The following is a 23,543-nucleotide window of genomic DNA, read 5'->3' as shown; positions in this document are numbered from 1 at the left end:
TGACGTGCCGCCATTTGCGAGCACACTCCTATCGGTCTAATGTAGATGCCGGTGCTTGCCTCTGCTACAAACTAGAATGGCGGCAATGCTCAGCCATTTTTGGTTAAGTGTATCCGAGCCTGCACCAGCTTGGAGGTACTTGTTTACAAAATCCATCCAGCGCTTTAGACAAGATAACACACTAGTGCCATCTATCAGGGAGCCCTGAAATAGTTCTGCTCCACATGTGCACTTCTTTCGCAGATGCACAGACACCTTGAATGTTGTCACTTCTGGTATGCATTAAAACAACATTTCATCCCTCCACGCCACTGAAAGGTGTTCACGAAAAACTTGGAGGATGCTTAAACTCAGCTTTTAAGGGTGAAAAGCAATAGCGTTATCGAGCCCCATTGGCATCACCTTCTCATTCGCTTCTCATGCTCTTCCTGCCAGTGAGCAGGAAGTGCGGCGGGCACGGCCCAGTTGGTAGCGTGTCTGGCTCGCAACCGAACGGTCGTGGGTTCAAGTCTTGCCCAAAAATTCTTCAAATTTTTTTTAAGGCAAATGAATTACTTTATTAGGTGAAACCATTTGAAACATGCGGCAGTCATTAATTCGCACTACATGTCATTTTTTAATCCCTTTCATTTTATGCGTGACATCGCGCTTCACGCGAGCATTGTGTGTTGTTCGAAATTCCCATGTAAGGTCATGCGGCTGTGACGTCGTGACCTTATCGACCAATCAGAAGATTTCACATCGTGCAATCGACATACTGGGCAAGCGCCCACTTAAACTTTGGAGATAATTGCAAAAAAATGGTGGATGGGCGCTTGTCCGGTCATCAATTTTACATATAAAGGCCCGTTCACACTCTTGCGACCTCTGAAAACTGGGTTCCTTGAAAGCTCTTGCAACGAGAGGACACACTGGCGCCATCTATTGGGTAGCAGTGTAAACTTGGCGGTCCGGCATATTTTCAATTTCTCTCGCGCATTATCCTTTCTTTCTTGACTCAAAAGACTTTTGTTAACATTATAAACGAGCCTTGCTTACAGGTATTACGCACATTTGACCTCGGAAATACCGCAAATCCTTCGCTCTCATGAACTGCAGTCCCAGGGTCACCGTATAGATGGCGCCAGTGTGTTCTCTCGTCCTAAGAAATAGTAAGAGGTTTTAACAAGTCTCGTCTCTCTCGGTCGTACTTGTTTGCAAGAGTGTGAATGGGCCTTTAATGTACCGTGCGTATTTTCTCAGATCTTACGAATTTGGTAATGGGCGCTTAATGTGGAATGGGTGGATGCGCGGTATTCTACGGTAGACTTTTCTGGTACACGAGCTCCTCGCTCCAAAAACAAGAATGTGTGATTGTCACACATTCTTGTTTTGCCTCACCTATACATTCTCGCATTTCAGGTTCAAATGTCGTATTCTTTCGTCCTGCACACCGAATACGAAACCCACGTTACCAAAAACGAAAGGAAACGAAAAATGTCAAATTAAACTGAAGGTTTCGCGGTATTTGTAAGGTCAAGTCTACACACTATCTATTAGAAAGGGTTGCTCACAACATTGTCGGAATTGCCCGAAGGACGTGGCGAAAGAGCAACGCATAAAAAATCTCTGGAAATATACTTAGGTCAGAAACGTTCCGGGGCTACCACATTGACGGTGCCAGCGGTCTCGATTGAATGCAAATGTGCAAACAGGCCCTCGGGGACACGTTTCCTTTATCGGTGGTGGAAGTGCTTCTGGTACCTTGCTGCACAGCCTCCCCAAGGAGCCCCGCTCGGTGGAGAAGAGGCACGCTGGCAGGTGTCGGAACTCCACGAAGTACAGGAAGCAGAGCCAGAGGAAGCACAGGTCGTTGGGGCTGAGCAGCATGTTGGCGCATTGCAGGATGTCCTGGGTGGTTGCATCCATCAGCTCCCCGGCCTCGGGCTCAACCACAAAGTGCTCAAAGCCAATCACAGACTTCACCGCCGTCTGTGGGGAAGGTGAGAACAGAGACCGGACGAGGAGATTCCGTAAGCTGTTTCGATCGGTTGCTATTCCATGCTTCGCAGACGGGTGATGTATTCGCTGTGTTCAGTGGGAGTCGATGCTACGAGGGCGTAGCGGTATTTGGCAGGTAGACTTCCGATAGTGTATTTATTTGTTCTTCGGCAACGCACAGCAATCGGATAAGAAGCTTTCCATAATACGTTTGCAAGAACTTGCATGCATTGTAGAAAGTGGTAGAAATAAAAAAAAAATGCGAAACTAAAAAAGCCGTTTACAACTCCATGCAACATGCCGAATTAAAGCGCAGCTCTTAAGGACGGGGAGGGGAAGGTACGGAGAGGAGGCTATGCCCCTCTTCCTCTCCTGCTCGCCTCCCATTTAGGGGAAAATGTACTGCTAAATTTAGCGGGGAAATTTACCCGTAATGCACCGCGTGGTTACGCCGACGCCGCACAAGCCGGAAACAGGCGCCTAAGAGCTGCGCTCTAAAAGAAAGGAGAAAATCTGTAAGTGTACAGGGGTCCACTGGCAGCGAGCTTGTTTGCAAACAAACATCGGTGAATTGACCTTTTTCCAGTAATAAGCGCCGTCTGGGGAGTTGTCTTTGAACTACAAATGAAGGGCAGCCCAGCTCGCTTCGCCCGTCAGAATACATCAGCATCGTGCCGTTGTATTGATCTTCATTGCCTTTTACGCCCCATACTAGCACACACAAACAAGAATCGTTAAAAAAGACGAAATATGCGCAAAGATAGGTACTGAGTGTGTTGGTCGACCAGAACTTTACCCTGCGAAAATGGCAACAGTGGAAAACAAGGCCAGCGGAGGGGGCGTTCGCATGTGAAGAAGTTTACTGCAAAAATGTCTATTGACTGTGAATTTCAGATGGTCAGAACGTATCAAGTGTTGCTTTGCAGTGACATTGCACAAAAGAACTCGGTACGCATATTATGCCTCGACGGCACAAACTTTGTCGTGCTTGAAGTCGACAGGATTGTTCAGACACCATGCAACGTCGTGAATGCTGAGGGACTCCAACGAGCAACGGACCAAGTGAATGGCAAACATTTAGTGGAAGCTTTTCTAAAGTTAGCGCCCTGGCAGGAGTGGAACGCAGAGCGTGCGTTCTTGTGGTCGCACATCCCAGCTTTGAACTTGCCATTTCGCGCCTCCCCGCGACCTCCTAAGTATGTGCCTGCTCTCTTCCTTCTTGCCTCCAGCACACCTGCCGACCACACGTGCGAGTGTGTTCACACGTAGACGACACGGCAATAGTGCCGAACTTTCTGTCATGTACCAGAGGCCAGCTTGGGGTTACGGATTGGGCACGACTGCGGCGTCAGCATTTGGCTGGGGCTCTCATCAATCGGTGAGGGTGCCGTAACGGCAGATCCTACAAGCTGGTTTGGCAACCCAGCCACCCACTCTATGGCATCTGGGGATATGGTCCCCGGGGGCACCACTAAACGTTTGTCATTCATTTTGTCCGTTGCTCGTCAAAGTCTCTTAACATGCGCGACATTAGACGGTGTCAGAACAATCCCGCTAACTGCCCCAACACTGACATAAGCCACAACGCCCACTACAGAAGGATTCGAGCCTCCAGAGGGACTCCAACGGGCTGGTAACATCGTGCAAAACTGAAAAAAATTTGTCAATGAGTGGTGCTCTTCTTGGAAACCAGGGAACCGGAGAAACCATGCTCGGCGAAACAGAAGGCGTCAATACTCGTACAAGTCGCAGGACCAAAGTGTTCAACACCTTCCGATGCACCGATGCCGAACGCAGAGATTACGGCGTCCTCGTCCGGAAATTTGAAGGCTACTGCACGCCTTGCTGTAAGGAGATGTGGGAATGCTACATCTTTCGACCTTGGATGCAGAAAGAGCTTGAGCCTTTCAAGAACCACTTTTGGGATCTGCAGCTGAAAATTGAATTGTGCAATTTTGCCAGCCTCACCAAGTCTATGATGCGAGACCAGAACGTGTACTGCGCCGTCGACAAAGAACTACAGGAATGCACGCTTCGAGAGGGCTCAACTCTGGAGTTCAGTTCTGGAGTGCAGTTAAGCAAAACGGCCAAACTAATGCAAACACAGAAAAAGGCCCGGGAAGCGCCAGAGCACCTCCTCGTGCCAGTTTCGACGCAACAGAAAGACACTAGAACCCGAAAATGTAGCAGATGCAGTCGGCAACACGAGCCAAGATGCTGCCCTGTGTACGGAGGAGTCCGCTCGAAGCGCCAGAGGAAAAATCAGAGGACCGTGTGCTGTGGGTAGCAGTACCGCGGACACGCTGATCAGGGGGCAACCGACGGCATCACGTGCGACCACAACGACCTTGCTGTGCTGGAGGGGCAGGCGGTCTCAGGAGACGAGGCAGGTAGGCCGGCGGAGGCAACGGTCGTTAACCAAACGAATGGTGCCCCCGGGAGCCATATCAACACACGCTCAAATTACACCTCGACCCGATGCGGCAAAGTGAATGTCTGCTTTTTTCCTCTTCCTTTCTGCTGCTCCACCTCGTGCCCTTTCTCTGGGAAAGGTCGGAGAGCGCTCGTTTCATGGAGCAGAGCGTCGCTGTATGTCCGAGCACGTGATGTTATTTTTTCCCTGCCAGGAGTTACGCGAAGTTGCTCGAGGGAAGAGGGTCGGCCAACACTTCTGTCCAATCAGTGAGGAGACGAGCGCCGTGTTAACGTTCAGCTTGCAGTCGGCCCCTCGACTTCCGTCGCTGGCAGCTAACCAGATATGTTTAGGTGCCAGCCACGTAACACACTCCGCGTTGAAATTTCGGTACTTTGGGTAACCCTCGGCTTGCTGGGGATGAACCCGCGGCCCCAAACACAGCCCCGAGTTCACGCTTGGCCCCCACCTTGAGGATGAGGAAGGCCAGGGCCAGGTTCCCCGAGAGGGAGCTCAGGCGTGCCCAGTACAGCAGCACCTCCAGGATCCAGCCGGAATCCGGTGTGGTGTCGCCCTTGGCCAGTCCCTGGGTCAGGTGGTACAGCTGCTGCTGGCACAGCTGGCCCTGGGCCTGGACCCCTTCCGCCAGGGTCACGCTCTGTGCCCGATGAACCGTTCCAGTCAAGGTTAAGGGAGGACACTACGCGAAAGGGTCAACTTGTGAACCTTTGGCTTAATATGAATGTAATTTACAGTATATAGAGGCAGTTGTGAGGCAGGATGCAATGCAAATTTGTATCTGCATACATAAATTTTGAAAAAAATTATAGCTGTTTTTATCAGGAACAAACTGACATTGTTTAGGAAAACTGTCCTTAGAAAACTGACGTAATACTCAACATTTTTCTTCACCTGATATGCCGCAGGATGCCTAGACAGTGCAAAATGTGAAAACAAATTTTCCAAAACAATTTAGTTTGTGCTAACATTCCACTGAAAAATCTAATCATTTTTTTGCTTTCTATGTCGTCGACAAAATCTTAACATTTGAATAAAAGACACCTAGAAAGTAAAAAAAAAAAAAAAAAAAAAGCCACAGTTGTATTGGTTATTAAATTCCAATTAGAAAAAACAATGAGTGAGCTTTTTCGTTTGTCCAGTTACCGAATGATAGCTTTCCTGAAGCAAAATTTACGCTGAGAAGTGGAACGGAGAAAAACACGTTCAAAGTGCTCGAATCTCGACCTTTTCTTTAGCATCGGTGGACCGAAAATAAATCATAAAAAATAACTATGTAGTGTAAACAAATTAAACTTTTTGGTAGGGGTGTGCGAATACTCGAATATACGAATTCGAATCGAATAGAAAGTTCCCGAATAATTCGATTCGCGAATCGCATTCCTAGTATTCGGTCACTCGAATATTCAAGATATTCGGCCAAAGACACGCGGTCGGTGCTGAGCTGACAAAAAAGCCGTTCTTTCTCCCGATATAAGCGCCGTGATATTAGACAGACCATGCGAGAAACACCTCTTGGTCCTACCATTCCACAAAAATCTAACGCGCAGGTTAGAAAAAAGAAAATTAACGAGCGCCACAAACTTTATAGCACGCAGATTTACTCACGATCGTGACACAATCTTCCCTTGAATCACAACTGAAACATCCCGTTACGCCGCGCCATGCCTAATTTTTTTTCACGAGCGCCGATGTCGAACGCACTTGCCGCATTCACGGAAATCGGCGATTGCACGATCACACAAAGAAAACTACGTTAACCACGCCGATGAAACCAGCCGAGTTATCGTCGCCGTTCTTTTGGAGCTGCAAGCCGCACATTCTGATTCGGAACAAAACGGAACGGAAAAATAGTGTGCCTAGATTTGAGAGGGTTTCCAACCGTTCAATAGCCGCGTTTGAATTACGAACTGCGAGAAGGTGACGAAAAGACGAAAGCGTCGACCGGGATCGGGCAGGCAGGGCAGGCGTCGTCGCTCTTTTGTTTGCTTGCCTTCTTTCCACGCGACAACACAAGCACACTTACGACCAACCTGCGCTGGAGCAGTCTTCGTAATTTAAGTTTCACTTGCTCCCTCTTTTAAATCAAGTTTCTCTAAAACAGGATAGATAGACGGAAAAATGGATGCATAGCGGCAGTTGGACGGTGACTTGCACCACCTAACCAAGTTTTGTTTCCTTGCTTCAGATTATATTGTTTAAGGGGGGAGGCTGGTCCTTAAAATTTCATTTTTTATTTTTCATTTATTGTGCTGAAATTTAGTATACTGATGTATTTCTCAGTGGTGATTTCAAATATACGATTATTTTTCAGATAGCTTTACTAGATCCTTAATTAGTAATAAATTTTTAATTTTAATTAGGTCCTCCTTACAGGCCGTTACCATAAAATTCTTCAGAATATAACAGAAACTTTTGTAGAATTGCATTCACCAGGACATGTTTTGTGCGGTGATGCTATTTTAAGCCTGATATAATGATATTACATTGGTAAAAAACATTTGCAATCAAGTTGCACAAAACGGGAGGCTACATTTTTTTGAGACTAATTAATTAAAATTATTGTATGAGCTATAAAGCAACAAAAATAGCATCACCGCACAAAATATATCCTGATGAGTGCAATTCTATAAATATTACTGATATATTCTGTAAAATTTTACGCTAACGACCCGTGAAGAGGACCTAATTAAAAGGACTAATTTATTGATAACTCAAAATCTAGTAAAGCTACCTGAAAACTAATTGCATATTTGAAATCGCCACTGAGAAATACATCAGTATACTAAATTTCAGCACGATAAATGAAAGATAAAAAACACAAAGTTAAAGACCAGCCTCCCCCCTTAAGCCTGTTTACCCAGATTTAACACCTATCTGTTTATTTATGCGAAATAAAATCCCCGGTGTCCTTTTTCTTCCTTAAAATGGAGACCAAATATCGCAAAATGCTCCTTTTCTGAGATACACAAATATTTTTTAAAAAACGTCGCGATGTTAGGTTGTGCTTTTAATGAGAAAAAAAAGGCACGCGTGGCTGTAACTTTTTTTTTTTGCGACGTTTAGGGTAGATAAATTATGTTTGCGCCATAAAATTGAATCTTTAGTGGCCAACGTCCAACAGCAACTGCTTTTATTTTTTTACCAGAACTTTTTTTACATTTTTGCTTTTGTTCCGTACAAGATGCATATTCTACACCAGGCGCATACTCTGCACATATAATAGTCTCATTTGCAGCACGCTTTGAAAAATTCCTACATATGAAATCACTGTTCAATATTCGATTCAATATTCGGCTTTTTTTTCTTGATTCGATTCGGTATTCGATTCGAAAACTACTATTCGGTATTCGCACACCCCTACTTTTCGGGAATTCTTTCTAGAAGTTGGTGAACATGACACTTTTCAAACAAACTTTTTTGTTTGCAATCTTTTCTTTTGGGGTAGTGTTTTTTTTCTTTTTATGAGTTTACAGTCAAAACCGTTTATAACAAACAGCAGGAAATGCTACGATCAGTTCGATATAGCAGGTAATTCGATATAGAAAAAACTATTTATAACGAACTTCCACGATGCGTTTGTTGTAAGGCGAGAGCTTCTCTTTCTTTCTCATCTTTTAGCTTCCGCCTTGTAACAATGCGCTAAATTTTTTTTGTTTTTTTGTGGCATGCATGCAGAGTTTGTGTCTTTAGCTTCTGAATCGCTTCTTTTCGTGAGCAATGGTTTTGGGATGAAAGTTCTTTTTTTGTTTTTTTTTGTGTGCATTAAGAGTGTATTTTTTTTTAGCTTTCTCCCCCTTCTGAATTGCCTCTTTTCACTCAATTTTGTTTGCAACTTGAGCTTTTGGAATTTTCTTTCTTTCTTACTTTTTTTTGGAGAAAAGGGACAGGGTAGAAGATGAATGTTCGTGCATTTTTGGAAGCCTTCCCACAGGAAAAAAGTTTGATATAGCCAATATGTTGTTCGTTATATAAAGTACTTTTTACATGCATTTTTATTTAAAATTTTTGTGAGTTCGATATTGACAATATTTCGCTGTACGTGGGTTCGTTCTAAACGAGTTTCACTATAGTTACTGTCCATCCAAACCTAAGCTGACAGTGCAGTGGGGAAGCTATGTGCACATTGGACCAGCCGTACATCTTTTCCATTGCACGATCATGTTCCCGCCCGTAGACCCCACGGAGAGAAGCGTCAGGTGATAAAACGGAGGTGATTGTAGTACTGTCAACTGGGGTGAATGGAGCACAGAAGTCGAAAGTTGATTCGATGGGTTCAACCCAAGACGGCCCAAGACGCGAGCCAAAAGGTAGACAAAGTGGTCAAGAGCTCGGTCAAGGAATCTTGCAAGAGTGCCCAGAGGAGAAGTCGATAGGTTCGGGGAAAATCTCTGGCTTATTGCACTCCGATAATGTGACAAAGAATGATTCAAAAGAACAGTTTGACAAGAGAGCTCAGAGTGCATGAAGATGCTTTACCTCATAGCTTTGCATCACTCGCCAGCGCAAACTAATGTGCGCACGCATAATAAGAAAGCACGAAATAATCCACAGATTGCTGGTCGCCCTCGAAGAGTGGAACTAACCCGTCAAATAAATAATGGTTCAACATCCTAGATGAAGAGCCACAGTGCCACAATGTCTTATCTACAATATTTACAAACATAGAACCACCATTCGAAGACATCCACTGTCGAAGCTGCTCCAGAGCTCGTGGATCTTTCGTGACTGCCTCTTCTTCTTCTTCTTCTTTACACTGGTCACTATATAGTATTTGCTCACGACCGCACAATGTTATGCCAAGGAGAACAGCAGAAACTGAGGGCAACCATAAAGGATCCACTAGCCCGAAAAGTTGAAGAATCCCCCAATTACGAAGTCCCAACATTTAACGCTGTCAATCTCCTTTTGTAAAATGGTGCAACTGCGAGCGCATCCACCATCCATCAGGTGAAGTTACCAACAATCTCTCTCTGTAAAGGGTGCAACTGCGACCGCACGCGCCGTCCGCCAGACGGAGCTACCGACAGTCACTTTTTGTCAGAAGCAAAGCTGCGAGCCCACCCACCTTCCACCAGACGGAGTTGTGCGGGCAGTAGTCCAGCGCACGGCGGCAGAGGTAGGCCAGGTCCTGGCACTGCGGGTGTGCCCCGTACCATCCCAGGTAGTGACACCACACCTCCGGACTGCCCCGGTTGCTCTCCAGGGCTTGAGAGAACACGTGCAGGGCCTGGTCCAGCCTGGACTCTGGGTCACCCCTAGGGGAGGGGGAGAGAGAATAGGTTCCTTTTGGATGCCATCCAGGCATCTAACGTTTAGGAAAGTGCTAACACGATTAGATGTCTTTGCAAAAATCACTGTCTCTCGAGTGGAATCCAACCCACAAACCCTTACTCATTTGTCCAATGCTCTACAACTGTGCTACTGAGCACCTTAGAAAAGCGTAACTTCAGGTGCTACGCACGTACTCGTGCGGCTGCAAAGAATGCAGCCTAGGAAAAAGAATATAACAATATTAAGAGGGGACACTACCCAAAAATTGCGGTGGCTTAGCTCGACTATGCTAGGATATACCGTATTTACTCGCAGAATGAACGCACTTTTTTTTCCGAAAAATCGATGCAAAGTTAAGGGGGCGTTCATTACGCGAAGTAAAATTTTTGCATCGGTTATTTACTCGCATAATGAACAGACATTTTATCCTGAAAAATCGAAGTAACTTCTTATCTCCCTGCGCGCGGCGCCCGACCCCGTAACCAAACTGAGCTGTGCAAAAAAAAAAAAAAAAACCTGTTTTCTTTTTCTCTTAGTTCCTTATTTTTTTTGCCGCCTTTCCCAAGCAGTTTTGTTTGCTTAGGCGTTGCTTAGGCGAGGGCTCTCCGCTTATCTTTCTTATCTCCTTGCGCGCGGCGCGCGACGCACGACCCCAGGTAACCAAACTGCGCTCCGCAAAACAAAAAGAAGAAAAAAAAGCTCCTCTTTTTCTTGTTTTTTTTTTCTCAGTTCCGTGGGTTGTTATTTTTTTTTCCTCCTTTGGCAAGCTGTTTCGTTTGCTTAGAGGTCTTCTCCGCTCCTCTTTGTTACCTCCTTGCGCGCGGCGCGCGACCACCGTAACCAAACTGCGCTGTGCAAAAAAAAAAAAAAGAAAGAAAAAAAAGGCTTTTCTGTTTGTTTTCTTTTAGTTCGGTGGGTTTCTTTTCTTTCTTTTTGCCGCCTTTCGCAAGCTGTTTCGTTCGCTTAGAGCGCTTCTCCGCTTCTCTTTCTTACCTCCTTCTCGCGAACCCAAAGTCCAGACTGCCCTGTGCGAAAAAAAAAAAAAGCTCCTCTCGCATGTTTTTTTTCTTGCTTCGGTTGGATCTCTCGCATTTTTTGAACGCCTTTTGCAAGGCGTTTTGTTCGACCACGCTACGCTGCCCATGCATTCGCGACCTCGCTGCACCAGGATAGAAAAGTGCGTTAATTTCGCGCGCGTGGGAGGAGGGGGTCAAAATTTTGACGTCCGAGTTGGGGGTGCGTTTATTACGCGAGTGAAAAAAAAAGTCGAAATTTTGAGAGCCGACTTGGGGGGTGCGTTCATTACGCGAGTGCGTTCATTGTGCGAGGAAATACGGTACATAGCATGAGCTTATACGCACAAAATGAGAGGCGCTATCAAGCGGCTCGGTGCAGCGTCAGACTTGGCTACTGCGCAACGAAGGCGCACAGCTGGGCACGCGGTGGCGCTAGTGCGTCTGCCGCGTCTATGACATCACTTTTCTGGAATGCGCAGACCGGCAAGGCGCGCACAATGGTGACGGCTCCGGCGCACCAGCTGTGCGCCGTGTGACGTCACTACGCCTCACGCTTGAGCAGCACAGCTCTTTGACAGTCACGCGAAACTGCTCAACCTCGGCCAGTGTAGCTCACGCTACAAAAAACTGGATTTGGAAGGGGGGTATCTGCTCCCCCCCTGGCTACACCACTGCTCTCGGGATGTTACGGTAAGCTCCCTTTGTCGTGCTCCATGCGCCCACAGCGCGTGTGAGGCCTAAAGATGCCCCGGCACCCGGCCCGGGGGCGCGGCGCACTTACCCGCGCCGGTTGTGCAGGTGGCGGTAGGCGAGGCGCAGCCAGAGCTCCACGTTGTGCGGCTCCTGGGCCACCACCTCCTCCAGGGCCTGGATGCCCAGGTGGCACGAGTCGAAGTAGCGCACCTCCGGCTCCAGGTCCGCCAGCTCGGGGTCCTCGCTGGGCTCCAGCCTCCGCTGCAGCAGGCTCTTCCAGTCTGTGGGGAGTGGGGCCCAACAGTGAGGACCACCCGCAGAACGGCCCATTGCACGGCGACGGTATTGAATCATTCGCATGAGAGAGATGCACGTGACGTTGGCGGAACCGGTGGGACCAATTTTTTTTCTTGCTTTTTAGAACGCTAACGGGTGGAGAACAAACTTTAGAATTCTAAAAACCCAGAAAATATGTTTAACCGGTACGCTCTCCCGCTTTTATCTACGTTTATCAGTGGGACTCCCTCACTGGCTTTGGCATTCACATGGACGACAGGAAGGCTAGAGGGACGTCGGTGTTGGCAGACGCACTTGGCGGTGGCACTTTCGACAACGAGGGTCGGTGCACATTCACAAGGGTAGAAAAATGGAAGGTGTACACTAGAAGGCGGTATGCGATTATGGCCGCAGCGCCGTCAGATACGGAAAAAAAAAACGCTTCCTACTAAAAGTAGCGCGGGGTGAAAGGGTGGATGCAACACGAAAGACGTGGAATCCAAAACCGGTTGCACGAGAACCCGCACGAGGACGACACTAACGAGCGTTGAATACTCCTTCATGAAAACAAAAAAAGGAAACGTCTAATGAGCCGACGACCTGCACAGGCCACAATGAGTTACGCGATCTGGATGCCACCGCCGATGCCACCGCAGTCCTGGCGGCGTCACAGCAGTAGTGGTGGCAGACGCCTGTTCTGCTGCAGGTCGCTCTTCCAACTGGACAGTTCTTTTACAGCGGTAGGTGTTAGAGCCCGTTCCCGGCAAAAGATGCCCATATGTGAACTCCAAACCTTACTCTCCAGCAGAGGCACTGCACTCTCTCTCTCTGTTGTTCCTCCCACCAATAAGGCTCTTTCTCGCTCTCTCCCCCCCTTCCCCCCCTGCAGGCCGCCGCTGTTCCAAAACCCACGCGATCGTGAGAAAATTGCTCTCCCTTCATCCACCCCAACCCACCCCGGCAGCCGCTGTTGCGAAATACCCAGGCGGCCGCACTGTGTGGACACGCTCCCAAGGTATGTATGCGAGCTGTTCTGTAGAGGTGCTAAGCCCCTCTAGAGAACAGTTCGCATACATACACACCAAAGCATGCATCTCCTCATACATGTCAACCTACATCAACTCCACTGAAAGCAAAGAACTCTTTACAAAGATTGTACAGCACACTGGCTGAAGGAAAATATCCTTCAATGTGCCTTTCCATGACGCAGCAGCTGCCGCTGTCAATCGCGGCACACTTTGCGCGGTCGTTTGCAATTTTTTGCCAGAACTCCTACGGCCGACTGCCAGGCCCGTGACGTGGATCCTGCGATGCACTTTGTTGTCCCTCTGGGACCACCTTCGAAGCAAGGACGGTGTAGGACACTAAACACGCCGGTCAAAGATGCATTCTTTGTATTTCAGAGAGAACTATTTGTGCTATAATAGTTTTGTTGCAACACTTCGTGATGTGCTAGGCTTAAAAACGAGATTAGGATAGATAACAGCGCAAGTTGGTAAAAGTTCATGTTGAAAAAACAGTGCGACTGTTTTTTTCAACATTTACGAGATCGCCCAGCAAGCGCGTGAACATTTGACTCCATGTTTTCTTTTTGTTTCTTTCTTCCTTATGTTCTAATAACAAACCAGTCATTAGTCAGCGCTTGTCTTGCATTCTTTGTCTTTTTGTTTTTGTCCCAGTTGTGCGCTTTTTTCAACATCAAAAACCAGCTTTAAAGCACATTTTGTTTTAACATGAAAATGAAAGATCTTAAGAATAAAAGGAAGTACCTTTCTTCGGTGCCAGTAACGTCGGCTTCTCGGCCGCTTCCGGAGACCTCGATGCCCCCACCGGTCCTTGGCACTGTCGCAGCGACCACCGGCGCTTCTCCAGGCTCGAGTAGTGCGGAGCGGCTGGACCCAACGACGCAAAAAATTGAAACAGGTCGGTCTCAACTCCATCCCTTACGCAACCCCACCCCCTCAAACTATAAGGTAGTGAGCTGCCAAAGGAGCACTGCTATGTTTCCTTCTCCGCCGGGCTGACAGGGCAATGCAAGCGACGTGCTCGCTAGGTAAGTCCGCCGCCAGCCTTGCATCGCATGGCGATGCTATCTGCGCATTCAAGAGTGCAGAAAGTTGGGTCGGGCAGAGAAAGGCTGACAGTCGAATGGTCCGGTGAACGCACACTGCCCCGTCAGCTGGGCAATGAATGGGGAGCAGCACCGAGGCTGCTCGGAAAGCTTGCAACACGCATTTTCTCGTGGCCAAGAGTCATTTCAAGCAGGAAGTTTGTGCACGGTACTTTGACATTCTATGGTTTGGTAGCGCAGTGTGACGGAGAAATGCTGGTATAGATTCCCATTCCAGATGTCAGCCGTGTGCGACATCCTTGGCCAGGTATGTCGCACAAAGTCGCAATCCTCCCGCCAGAAGTTCTGAAATCTGACCCTCGATTTCTACTTTCCATTCCAGAGAGGAAACCGATTATTCTTTCGTGAAGATGAGAAGGGAAGAGTGAGAGAAGGACACTCTGAAAGGGTTTTCTGCCAGGCAGAGAACGATTTTGCAGGTTGGCCTTCAGGATGACAGCTCCTACTGTCATCATCCATAGGAATTGCCGATAGGGCGACTCTTCACTCGAAACAACTTCACTTGTCCCATTCCCCCCCTCCAAAACAGTCGACCAAGTGACAACAAGTTGCCGCATTGGCGTTAGCGTGGCGCCCAACCGGATATGGTTAGGTACCAGCCATAGAACACATTCTGTGTTAAAAGAATTACCGTAAAATATTGTGGAAGCACCCACTTCGTTCAAGCTCCCCCCCATTCGGGGATTTTACGGTAAGTGCGGTACTTGTGCCCCCAAACAGTATATGCAATCCGTTCACTTTCAGGGCACGAAAGACTAAGCCCATCACTAAGATAGAACATCTGTTCAGCTGAGAGTAACCGCAATCGCTCGGATCAAATGCAGCCTTTCACAAACAAAACCCAAAAGTCTACTTTTCAAACAGCAGAACAAATCATTGCAGAGTGCACAATCCTAAACAGCCTAAAGGAGAGCGCAAATTTCAACTTCGTTAGCACGAGGGATGGCCACGTTCCCGCCATCCTCTTTCTCTCACTCTTCGCGCGATATAATTGCAAGTTGCAATGATTTCGGTGAAGAGGACGACTATATCCCTCCATCAGATGATGAAGAGACGTCCTCTGGGACTTGAGTGAAAGTAGTGATGAAGATGAAACGACTGCGAAAGACAGCGGCCGCGGAGCCGCTCCGCCACAAACGTCGCCCTGGAGTTCGTACACAAACAATCTCCCAGACTTCCCTGTACTTACGTTCAGTGTAAGATGCGACCTTTGCTCGCCAAAAAAATTTTACTTTTTCGTGGCCCATGCATTTAAGGCGAGACGCGGGTCTTAAAATGGTAAAAAATCGCGAAATTTGGGGTTTTTCAAAAATCACATGTTTGGATAGAATATAGTCTGAAGTACCTGCCTGCGAAGTTTCAATGTCCTATTCGACGTCTAAGTATAAAAAAAACGATAAATACGATGCCTCCGCGACGCTCAAATCGCGAATCCAACGCAAAAAAATAGTCAAACTGCGCGCCCGCGTCGCTTCACGACCGATCGTCGGATCGCGGCCATCTTGGTCTTGTTGGGGAGCTGGTTCTCTTCCCTACGTCCTCATCCCACTCACTATCGCGACAACCTTGGAGAGCGTCCGCATTCCGCGGGTTTTCATGACCGGAATAACGATTGCTCATTGGCCCGCGCGCGTACGTCACAGGTACGTCGTGCCGCGCGCGCCTGTCATAGGCCAAGACGCGCCCCTTTCCACTTTTGCTCCTTTCCTCCTCTTGGCGCGCGCGCCTCCAGCAGCGCAAGGAGAGCGTGGAGAAGCGTCGTCTGCTTCGTTTTGGCCTGTCGCTTTGTTCGTTCTGCGGCTGAGTGCACGTTGTTTCGAAATCGTTTACGTTCGCGCGTTCACGTCGGACATCGTTGGTTTCTCGCTACGAAGTTGCGGGAGTTTTATTTCGAGCGATCGAGATGCCGGGGGACTCTCGATTGAAAGAGAGTACGCGGCGGACGTTCGGGAGGAAGACGCGACGTGCGTGGAACAAGCGGAAGACATCACCTGCAAGTGCGCCGCTACGATCTGCGCCACTGCCGAACGCATTGGATCTGCCGGGACCATCGGCTAGCCTTCCCGTTGACGATGCTGCGGCCTCAAGCTCTGGTCCGGATGGCTCAAGTTTTGCCGGCACCACTCGCGTCGACTCTACCTACTACTCTACGGCCGAGCAAGCGCAGCGCGCCGAGCGATCGGAGCAAAGCAAGCGCGTTTTATCGGAGAAGTCGGCGACCCAGCGGAAGTTCGATCTGCTTGAAGTCAACGGATCATGCCAAACAAGCGATGCCGGGACCCAGTTTGTCATCGTCGACATGAAAGTCCTCAACGACCTCTTCGCGCACGCGAGGTGTGGAAGCTGCGGTGTGGGATCTCTCACGCTCAGCAAGGCCGCGGACAAGGAGTACGGCTTGGCCGTCAAGCTTGTGCTCGTCTGCAGCACTTGCGACTTCCAGAAGAAGCAGTTCTCCTCTCCCAGGGTTGCTGGAACAGCAAAGATCACTCCCTTTGAAGTGAACATGAGGGCCATGAAGGGGATCCAATCCATTGGCAAAGGAGTGACAGCCTTGGCAGACTTCTGTGCCTCCATGAACATTTCTCATCGGGGCCTGCACCACAAGACGTACCAGGAACACCTGAAAACGCTTGTGCGGGCATGTGAGAATGCAGCAACCGACAGTGAAGCCGCCAGTGTTGCTGTCGTCAAGGGGCTCTACACAGGCTTTATGAACCCCATTGGCAACATCGATGTCATCTTCGACAGATCATGGATGACCCGAGGACGCAGCTCCCACATTGGTGTAGGCTGCATTGTGGAGTTGTACTCTGGCCTCGTCATCGACCATGTTGTGTACTCCAACTTCTGCCTTGGATGTGCCTTGGGACCGGAGCCCGAGGACGATGGCTACAGCGACTGGTACGCAACCCACGACTGCCAGAGAAACATTGACTGCAATGCTGGCCGTATGGAGGTGGAGGCTGCGCTCACAATGTTCCAGAGGTCTCTGACCAAGCATGGTCTCCGCTACACCACCGTCCTTTCGGATGGGGACAGCCGGACATTCCATGCCTTGTCTGAAGCGAAGGTTTACGGCTTCATCAAGATAGAGAAGAAGGACTGCGTGAACCACGTCCACAAGCGGATGGGAGCTGCCTTGCGCAACGTTGTTGAGAAGAAGAAGGCACAAGGCGAGTCACTTGGTGGGAGAGGAAAGCTGACACAGGAAAAGATCAAGAAGATCACTAACTATTACGGCTATGCTCTCAGGAGCAACAGCCATGACGTTCCAGGAATGAAGAGGGCGGTGGAAGCCACACTCCTGCACATGACCTCCACAGACGGCTCCCCAGACCACAGCAAGTGCCCCGAGGGAGCGGAGTCCTGGTGCAAATACAACAGGGCCTTGGCAAACAGTGAGCCTCCGCCGCCGCACAAGAATCCTCTTCCGGATTGTGTTCGGGCTGCACTGGAGCCAGTGTTTGAAAGGCTCAGCAATGAAGACCTGTTGGCACGGTGTAGTGAGGGAAAGACGCAGAATGCCAGTGAGAGCCTGCATTCGGTGATCTGGACGCAGACTTCAAAGAATGCGAATGCCTCCCTGGACAGCGTGAAGAGGGCTGCGGCTGAAGCTGTTGCTGTCTACAACCAGGGAAGGAGAGCGACCAACGAGTCCATTGCTGCAGGCCTGGGCTACGCCACCGGTGACTGCCTTGTCCGCCGAAGCATCGAAAAGGACAGTCTCCGTTTACGTAAAGCAAACGCGGTGCACCAGAGCAGCAGTAGCGTGAAGGAAAGGTTCTCCAAGCGACACCAGGCAGGAGCATCACGAGATTACAGCCCAGGACAGCTGTAATGGCTTTTTCCAGTGCCATGTGGAACAAAGGCCCTTTTCAGGGCCAAACAAAATTATGTTTGGAGCTTGAAACTCTTGCTCGCCTCTCCCGTTGTCCAAAGTTGTCGGGTCATCACTTTAGAAGCAATTTTTAGCCTATATCAGTAATTCTTCACCATTTTTGGAATCTTCTCAAAAACAAATTATTGCAATTTTTAAAATTATTTGTTCAGAATGCATTACACTACATCTTGATAACTATTATTGCATAAGGGTTTTCACATAATTTATTGTAGTCAGCGTCGAAACAGGAAAATGTGATTTTATCAACATTTCACTCGTTCTTTACTTCTTTCATATTTTTTTCCGAATGTTCCCATAAATGGATTACATCATCTTTTATGTCAAGTTGTTCATAAAGACTTACACTACACCTTGGTGGCAATTATTATTTATCATTGTTCACACAATTTTCTATGTTCAATGTCAAAACTTTAACTTTGATTTTCTCATCTTCATGTTTTTTGTCAACGTGCTTAGCCTTACGGGAGTTTTCATGAAGTTTTTATCGTAGCATTTTGAAACTTTTTATACCGTTTTATTCAGAAAGGACTGGATTGTGGAGTAAAGCTATTTTTTTGCAGTTTATAATGACAACGAAAATTTTATGATAAATAATGCGACCTCATTAGTGTCATAATTAGCATAATTAGTACATTTTTGTATTATAATGTAATTTTGTGAAAATATAAATAGCTTTATAATGCATGGCAGACCTTTAGCTATGCATCTACATCAATAAAAAAAAATATTTTTGTTCGAAATGGCCTTAACGACCCGTAAGAAATTAACCAAATTAGGCAACACTATTTTTTATAACTTGAAAACTAATTGAGATATTTTGAAACTGATTTCATATTTGAATTGAGGAAGAAGGAACACATATGCACAGTGATTTTCATTAGTATAGCTGCAAAAATAAAATAGTCCATTTTAGAACCAGTGTCTCGCCTTAAAATAGTTTCTGATTGGAACGACCATTAAGTTGGTCAGAGTATCTGACCGCAAAGGGTTAATAGGAAGGAAACAAGTGTGCATGCTGTCTATGTGCTGCTAACTGCTGCAAAAAAAAAGAAAAGCTTGCACAACTTTTTAATTGAACAAGGCACCACATACCTTTTTTTAGGCTCCTGTTGACTTCGGTGACTACCAGCCGACACAGCGACCTCAGGTCGAGACCTTTATGCTTCTTCGTCATGTTGGCCACATACGTCTCTGCGGCAACAAATTCATCCACAGTCTGAGGCACTACGTCAATCGACAATATCGTGGAGAGCAGGCTGTCGTTAAAATGTGGAATCAACAAGGTGGCACATTTCGCCTACTGGTAAAGGCAAGAAAACAAAAGAATACTCCACCCAAGTAGACAGAATTACGTCAACTCGCTGCAAAATCCGTTGTCGTACTGCAACTTTCTTTACGAGAGAAAATCGAAGCTCGGCAAGAAGGCAGGCCAACACTCAAATCCTACAAACTCGAAGACTGTCGGGAAGACTTCGCTCACCCCGACAGTCTTCAACACAATCACCGTTTCAGATACCCGACTTGATCAAACCTTCCCCGACACAAACCTCTTAATGAGAAAATTCCATAAAGACTCTTCAAGTGTAAATCATCCTTAGCAGATCCTAGAATCTTCTCGCTTCACAGAAGAAAGTAACTGGCCTGCCTAAATGCTGCTCCCTTCCCCTCAATTTCAGACCAGCAAGCCCAATCACGGCCACACACTCTATACAGGTGAAGGCAATGGCAGAAGCTCCACCTCCAGCACGTGCTTGTTGCCTTACGCCGGGGCCTTGGCTGCGTGCGACAAAGGGCTACCAAAGGCAGAAAGCTTGTGCTCGAGGCAAAGAATCTGCCGGGTTCTTAACCTGTCACCGACTGTAATCACAAAACGGAAAACCGCTTGTACCCCATATTGTCAGAGCCAAAGCACGGATTCTCGTGCAGAAAGCCAGACAATGCTCCAGACACGTAAACCTGTGCCTGCTAAGCAAACACAGAAAAAAGAATTGGCTACCGTATTTACTTGCATAATAAAAGCACCCCCCACAACGGACATCAATATTTTGACTTTTTTTTTCCCCTCCCGTAATCAATGCACCTCCAATTTTCGGATCCATGTGTCTCAAATTGTGTCCAATTTAGCAAGCCACCAAGCCAGTTTTCTTTTGCCGCCAAGCAGTCAGGCCAAGTCAAGCCAAGCCAGGCTGCTCACGTAATGGCCGCAAGTGCGTCGTTGCGATAGTTACGGAAGTGATCAACTGTGAAACCGAGTGTTGCACACATTTGACGAAGCTTGGGTTGAGGAATTGCCGAGCCCCGGACGTTCTTCGCCTATCGGATGCATTGATGTCAACAAACAAGCTGTCGTCTGTGGTCCACTTTCGGACAGTGAAATCGTGAAAGATGTTAGGCCTAATTTCACATACCCCCGTGTAAATGTGTTCATTTTAATCCGGGACAGAACGGCACAGCGAGGTGCACGTTGCGCTGTAGGCCGAGAGTGACTGGTAGCCTCTCGGTGAACGAAACTTGATTCGTGCGAGTGGGCTTTGGAGGTTGGGGGTTGAACTTCATACGAGTTCTTATATGCGTAGGGTAGTAGGGTAGTCGCGGATTATATCTCAGCGTGCCCGCTGGATACTAGCAATATATAGATACTAGCAATATATATCGCCTAAGAACGGTCGTGTTGCTTTTCGTGCTGAGTGAGCTTCATAGGGCGCTTTTCCTTTGGCAAAAGGCACCTTGAAAGCGCCTTAAAAAGGTTTGCAATTTATAAAGCATGGTTATTGTGGTGCACCCCTGACCAGCCGTGGGTGCGCCTCCATCACTGGAGACGTGCCACAGTGCCTTGCCGTGTCATATTGGCACCTAATAAGACATTTACAAGAAGCGTGTAAATGCAAAAATTTTACCCCATGTGATGAACCCCCAAATATGTGTCAATTTTTCGGGAAAAAGTGTGTTCATTATGCGAGTAAATATGGTATATGTGTGGTCATTCTGCCGAATGCATTTAAATGCGGAAGCTTTATCAGGGTGCGGGGTGTGCTCTTAGTTCGGGTAATGCCTAGGGCAGGATGACCCTTGGCCTTTCATTGCCTGGGGTGATGGTGCCTAGGGCAAGGCTGTGTATGAAAACGGGTTACGTCACACCATTTTCTCTTCGCGACGCTACGCACACTTTCTTCCAGCACCTCCTGGATACACAGCCCTTGCGCTGAATTTTCTGTGTCACCAAGAGAGGGGAAGCAAGCTTTCCTGGCCCTTTTCACTCCTCCTCGTACTGTGAGCTCTTTCTAGACCACCTGCTTCTGCTCCTCTCTTTCTTGCCCTTTCCACCTCTCTGCTCCGCTTGCTTTCTCAAACAACCTACTGGGTCCGTAGCTCAGTCAGCAGCACACTCAGCTTTCACGCCAGTGACCAGGGTTCGATACCTGGCACGGTTGCAGTTTTCTTTAGCGGTTACGATCCGACCGTCATGGTCTCACACGACATCAGGATGCCATGACAAGACACAATGATGTCACAGTGTTACGTGACATCATGAAACACTAGTATCACAGGACCAAGTGATGCGACGTTAGAACATGACATGGCGTCAGGTCACGTCACGTGAAGTTATGACGCCAGTGTCGGTGACATTATGATGTCCTGTGACGACTGCCACACTGATAAAATTGTGCGAACACCGTGACATTACCAACTTTTTGAACCGCTCATGATGTCATGTGAACACTGCGGCATCATTAGGGCGATGTCGCCTTCCATGCCATAAATGCTACAGCACCAAGAGTTAGCCCTATAAATGCTACGGATTTTATTTATTTATTTATTAATTATTATTTAAAAGTCTCATTCCTGGGGGTTGTGCTCACAACAACCATATTCGACTTGTCATAACTTCTGTTATCGCGTACAATTCAACGAACTCACCTGCTTTGGCCTTGCACTGCTGAGCGGAGTCGTCGGCGGACACGCCAATTAAGGAGGGTGAGTAGAGGGCAAGATCGAGCAGCACTTCCTCCGGGCTGCAGGCGTAGTCCTTTGCATGTTGCCTGTGAGCAGCAAGAAGATGTATTATAAGACATCGAGCATGAGACCATGTCCTAATAAGTGCCCAAAAGCCGTAAATAGTGACTCGCTTCAGGTTACACCTCCGTTCGTGTTCGGCAACTTTCTATTAGCTTGAGAATAACTGCCTTCTTTTCTAGCGTTATGGTCGAGTACTTTCAGCGCTTCTTAGTGACATATCGCGGCAGCGAAAAAACAGATGGGACAATGACGTCCAAGCCAGCATAGTCCGAAAACTTGATTCACCGAGACGAGATTAAGGTGAGAGGCGCAAGTTCACGACTGCAATGGCGAATGAACAAAGCAAAATGCTAACAATGATGATGATAATGATGCGCAGCTAGAGAAAAAGAAAAGCCGTACGTTGTCACCTAACAGTAAGACTTGGCAGTACTCAAGGAGTGCTGCCAAACCAAGCCAATCCATGTGCAGCCAACATAGAATCCAAAATGGCCGCTTCCCGGTGGTGTTTCCCGCTGTTCGCTCAAGATGATTTTGACAGAAAAATTGAACTTTTGGACTTCAAGTTGTTCGAAACATTGGTCGTGGATATGCACTATTTCTATTGAGTAGGTCACAGTTCTTCCTTTAGGTCCGGAATAAGAACAAATCTGAATTATCGGCATCCGAAAAATTGGTCGGCGACTGTATAAGTCAACCTTTTTTTTTTTTTTTTCGGAAATGTTGTCAAAAATTAAGGGTTGACCTACAATCGTGACCAAAGAATTTCATCTTACATTCGTGACCAAATTTTGCGACCCTACCGAGCACAAGAAGCTAACGAGTCACCGAGCACGCGTCGCCATAGCACTGCGCCGCTTCTTGTTTCAGAAAGCTTTTGGTGCACGAAAACAACTAAAATCTTTCAGCCTTTCCACTCTGGTGAAGGAAGGCCAGCGAAGCTGTACTATGATGGAACGATCTCAAACACGACTTCTTGGACGACCTCAAGGACGACGCCCAGAGGACAGTGTCTAAAACGCCCTCGAGGACAACTTCGAAAACGACCTCAAAGACGACCTCAGGGACGAAGTCTCGGACAACCTCAAGGATGAGTTCTAGGACAACGTCTACGATGACCTCAAGGGCGACCACAAGGATGACTTCTAGGACGAACTCAAAGACAACCTCAAGGATGACCTCAAGGATGACTTCTAGGAGGACATCAAAGACGACGCAGCAACCCCCCCCCCCCCCCCCGTCCCCTCCCTCCTCACCAGGTGCAGTGGTCGTCGTAGCAGGCTCCGTCCAGCTCGTAGCGGCACAGGTGCACGCGGGGCTGCACCTTGTGGGCGTGGGCGGTGCCCTCCAGCCAGGCCCCGGGCTGGCGCAGCAGGTGTGGGCTCAGCCGGTACGAGCCCAGGTGGCACAGGGGGCTACGGTAGGGCTCGCTTACGTCCACGGCGTGGTGGGTGGCGGCGGCGGGAGACAGCTGTTCCCGCTGGGGCTTCAGCAGGCACAGCTCTAGCCTCTGCGGAGGAGAAGGCACCCCTAGCAGCAAACCTCGAGGAACGACCGCAGACGAAAGCGAGAATGCGCTTGTACTGCTCCTTGAGACTGCACGGTGCAGCTTTAAAAAGAGGGAGGGTGTGAGCACGGGGCTCCACTGGTGACGAAATGTTTCCCTGGTGCTCCCTTATGGTTCCCATCCTCGATGTCACGACCAGGAGCAACAGCTGCAAACCCCCTCTTGCTTCCTTCCAAAAGAAACAAATGACGACTACCGTAACATCCCGAGAGATAGCCCACCTAAAATCAAGAGCGAATTGGGTGAAAATATGGAGT

The 23,543-nt window shown here is 48.1% G+C and overlaps 1 protein-coding gene across 1 annotated transcript in view; it reads right to left on the bottom strand.

Annotated features, from left to right (window-relative positions):
• The window catches only part of LOC120837758 (zinc finger C3H1 domain-containing protein), an 86,324-nt gene that overhangs the window by 30,458 nt on the left and 32,323 nt on the right, over window positions 1-23,543 (bottom strand). Inside the window, exons 17-24 of the mRNA XM_040207326.3 lie at window positions 22,976-23,229; window positions 21,621-21,742; window positions 18,795-18,893; window positions 13,440-13,562; window positions 11,483-11,675; window positions 9,480-9,669; window positions 4,863-5,051; window positions 1,744-1,971 (exon numbers count right to left, since the gene is read on the bottom strand). Coding sequence (XP_040063260.1) covers window positions 1,744-1,971; window positions 4,863-5,051; window positions 9,480-9,669; window positions 11,483-11,675; window positions 13,440-13,562; window positions 18,795-18,893; window positions 21,621-21,742; window positions 22,976-23,229 — 1,398 coding nt within the window. The remainder of the gene's footprint in view (window positions 1-1,743; window positions 1,972-4,862; window positions 5,052-9,479; window positions 9,670-11,482; window positions 11,676-13,439; window positions 13,563-18,794; window positions 18,894-21,620; window positions 21,743-22,975; window positions 23,230-23,543) is intronic.

Source organism: Ixodes scapularis, unplaced genomic scaffold (genome assembly GCF_016920785.2).
Source record: "Ixodes scapularis isolate PalLabHiFi unplaced genomic scaffold, ASM1692078v2 PGA_scaffold4__175_contigs__length_147842914, whole genome shotgun sequence".
NCBI classification, from domain to species: Eukaryota; Metazoa; Arthropoda; class Arachnida; order Ixodida; family Ixodidae; genus Ixodes; species Ixodes scapularis.
The sequence above is the reverse complement of the archived record's forward strand: the minus strand, read 5'-3'. Positions and strand labels throughout refer to the sequence as shown.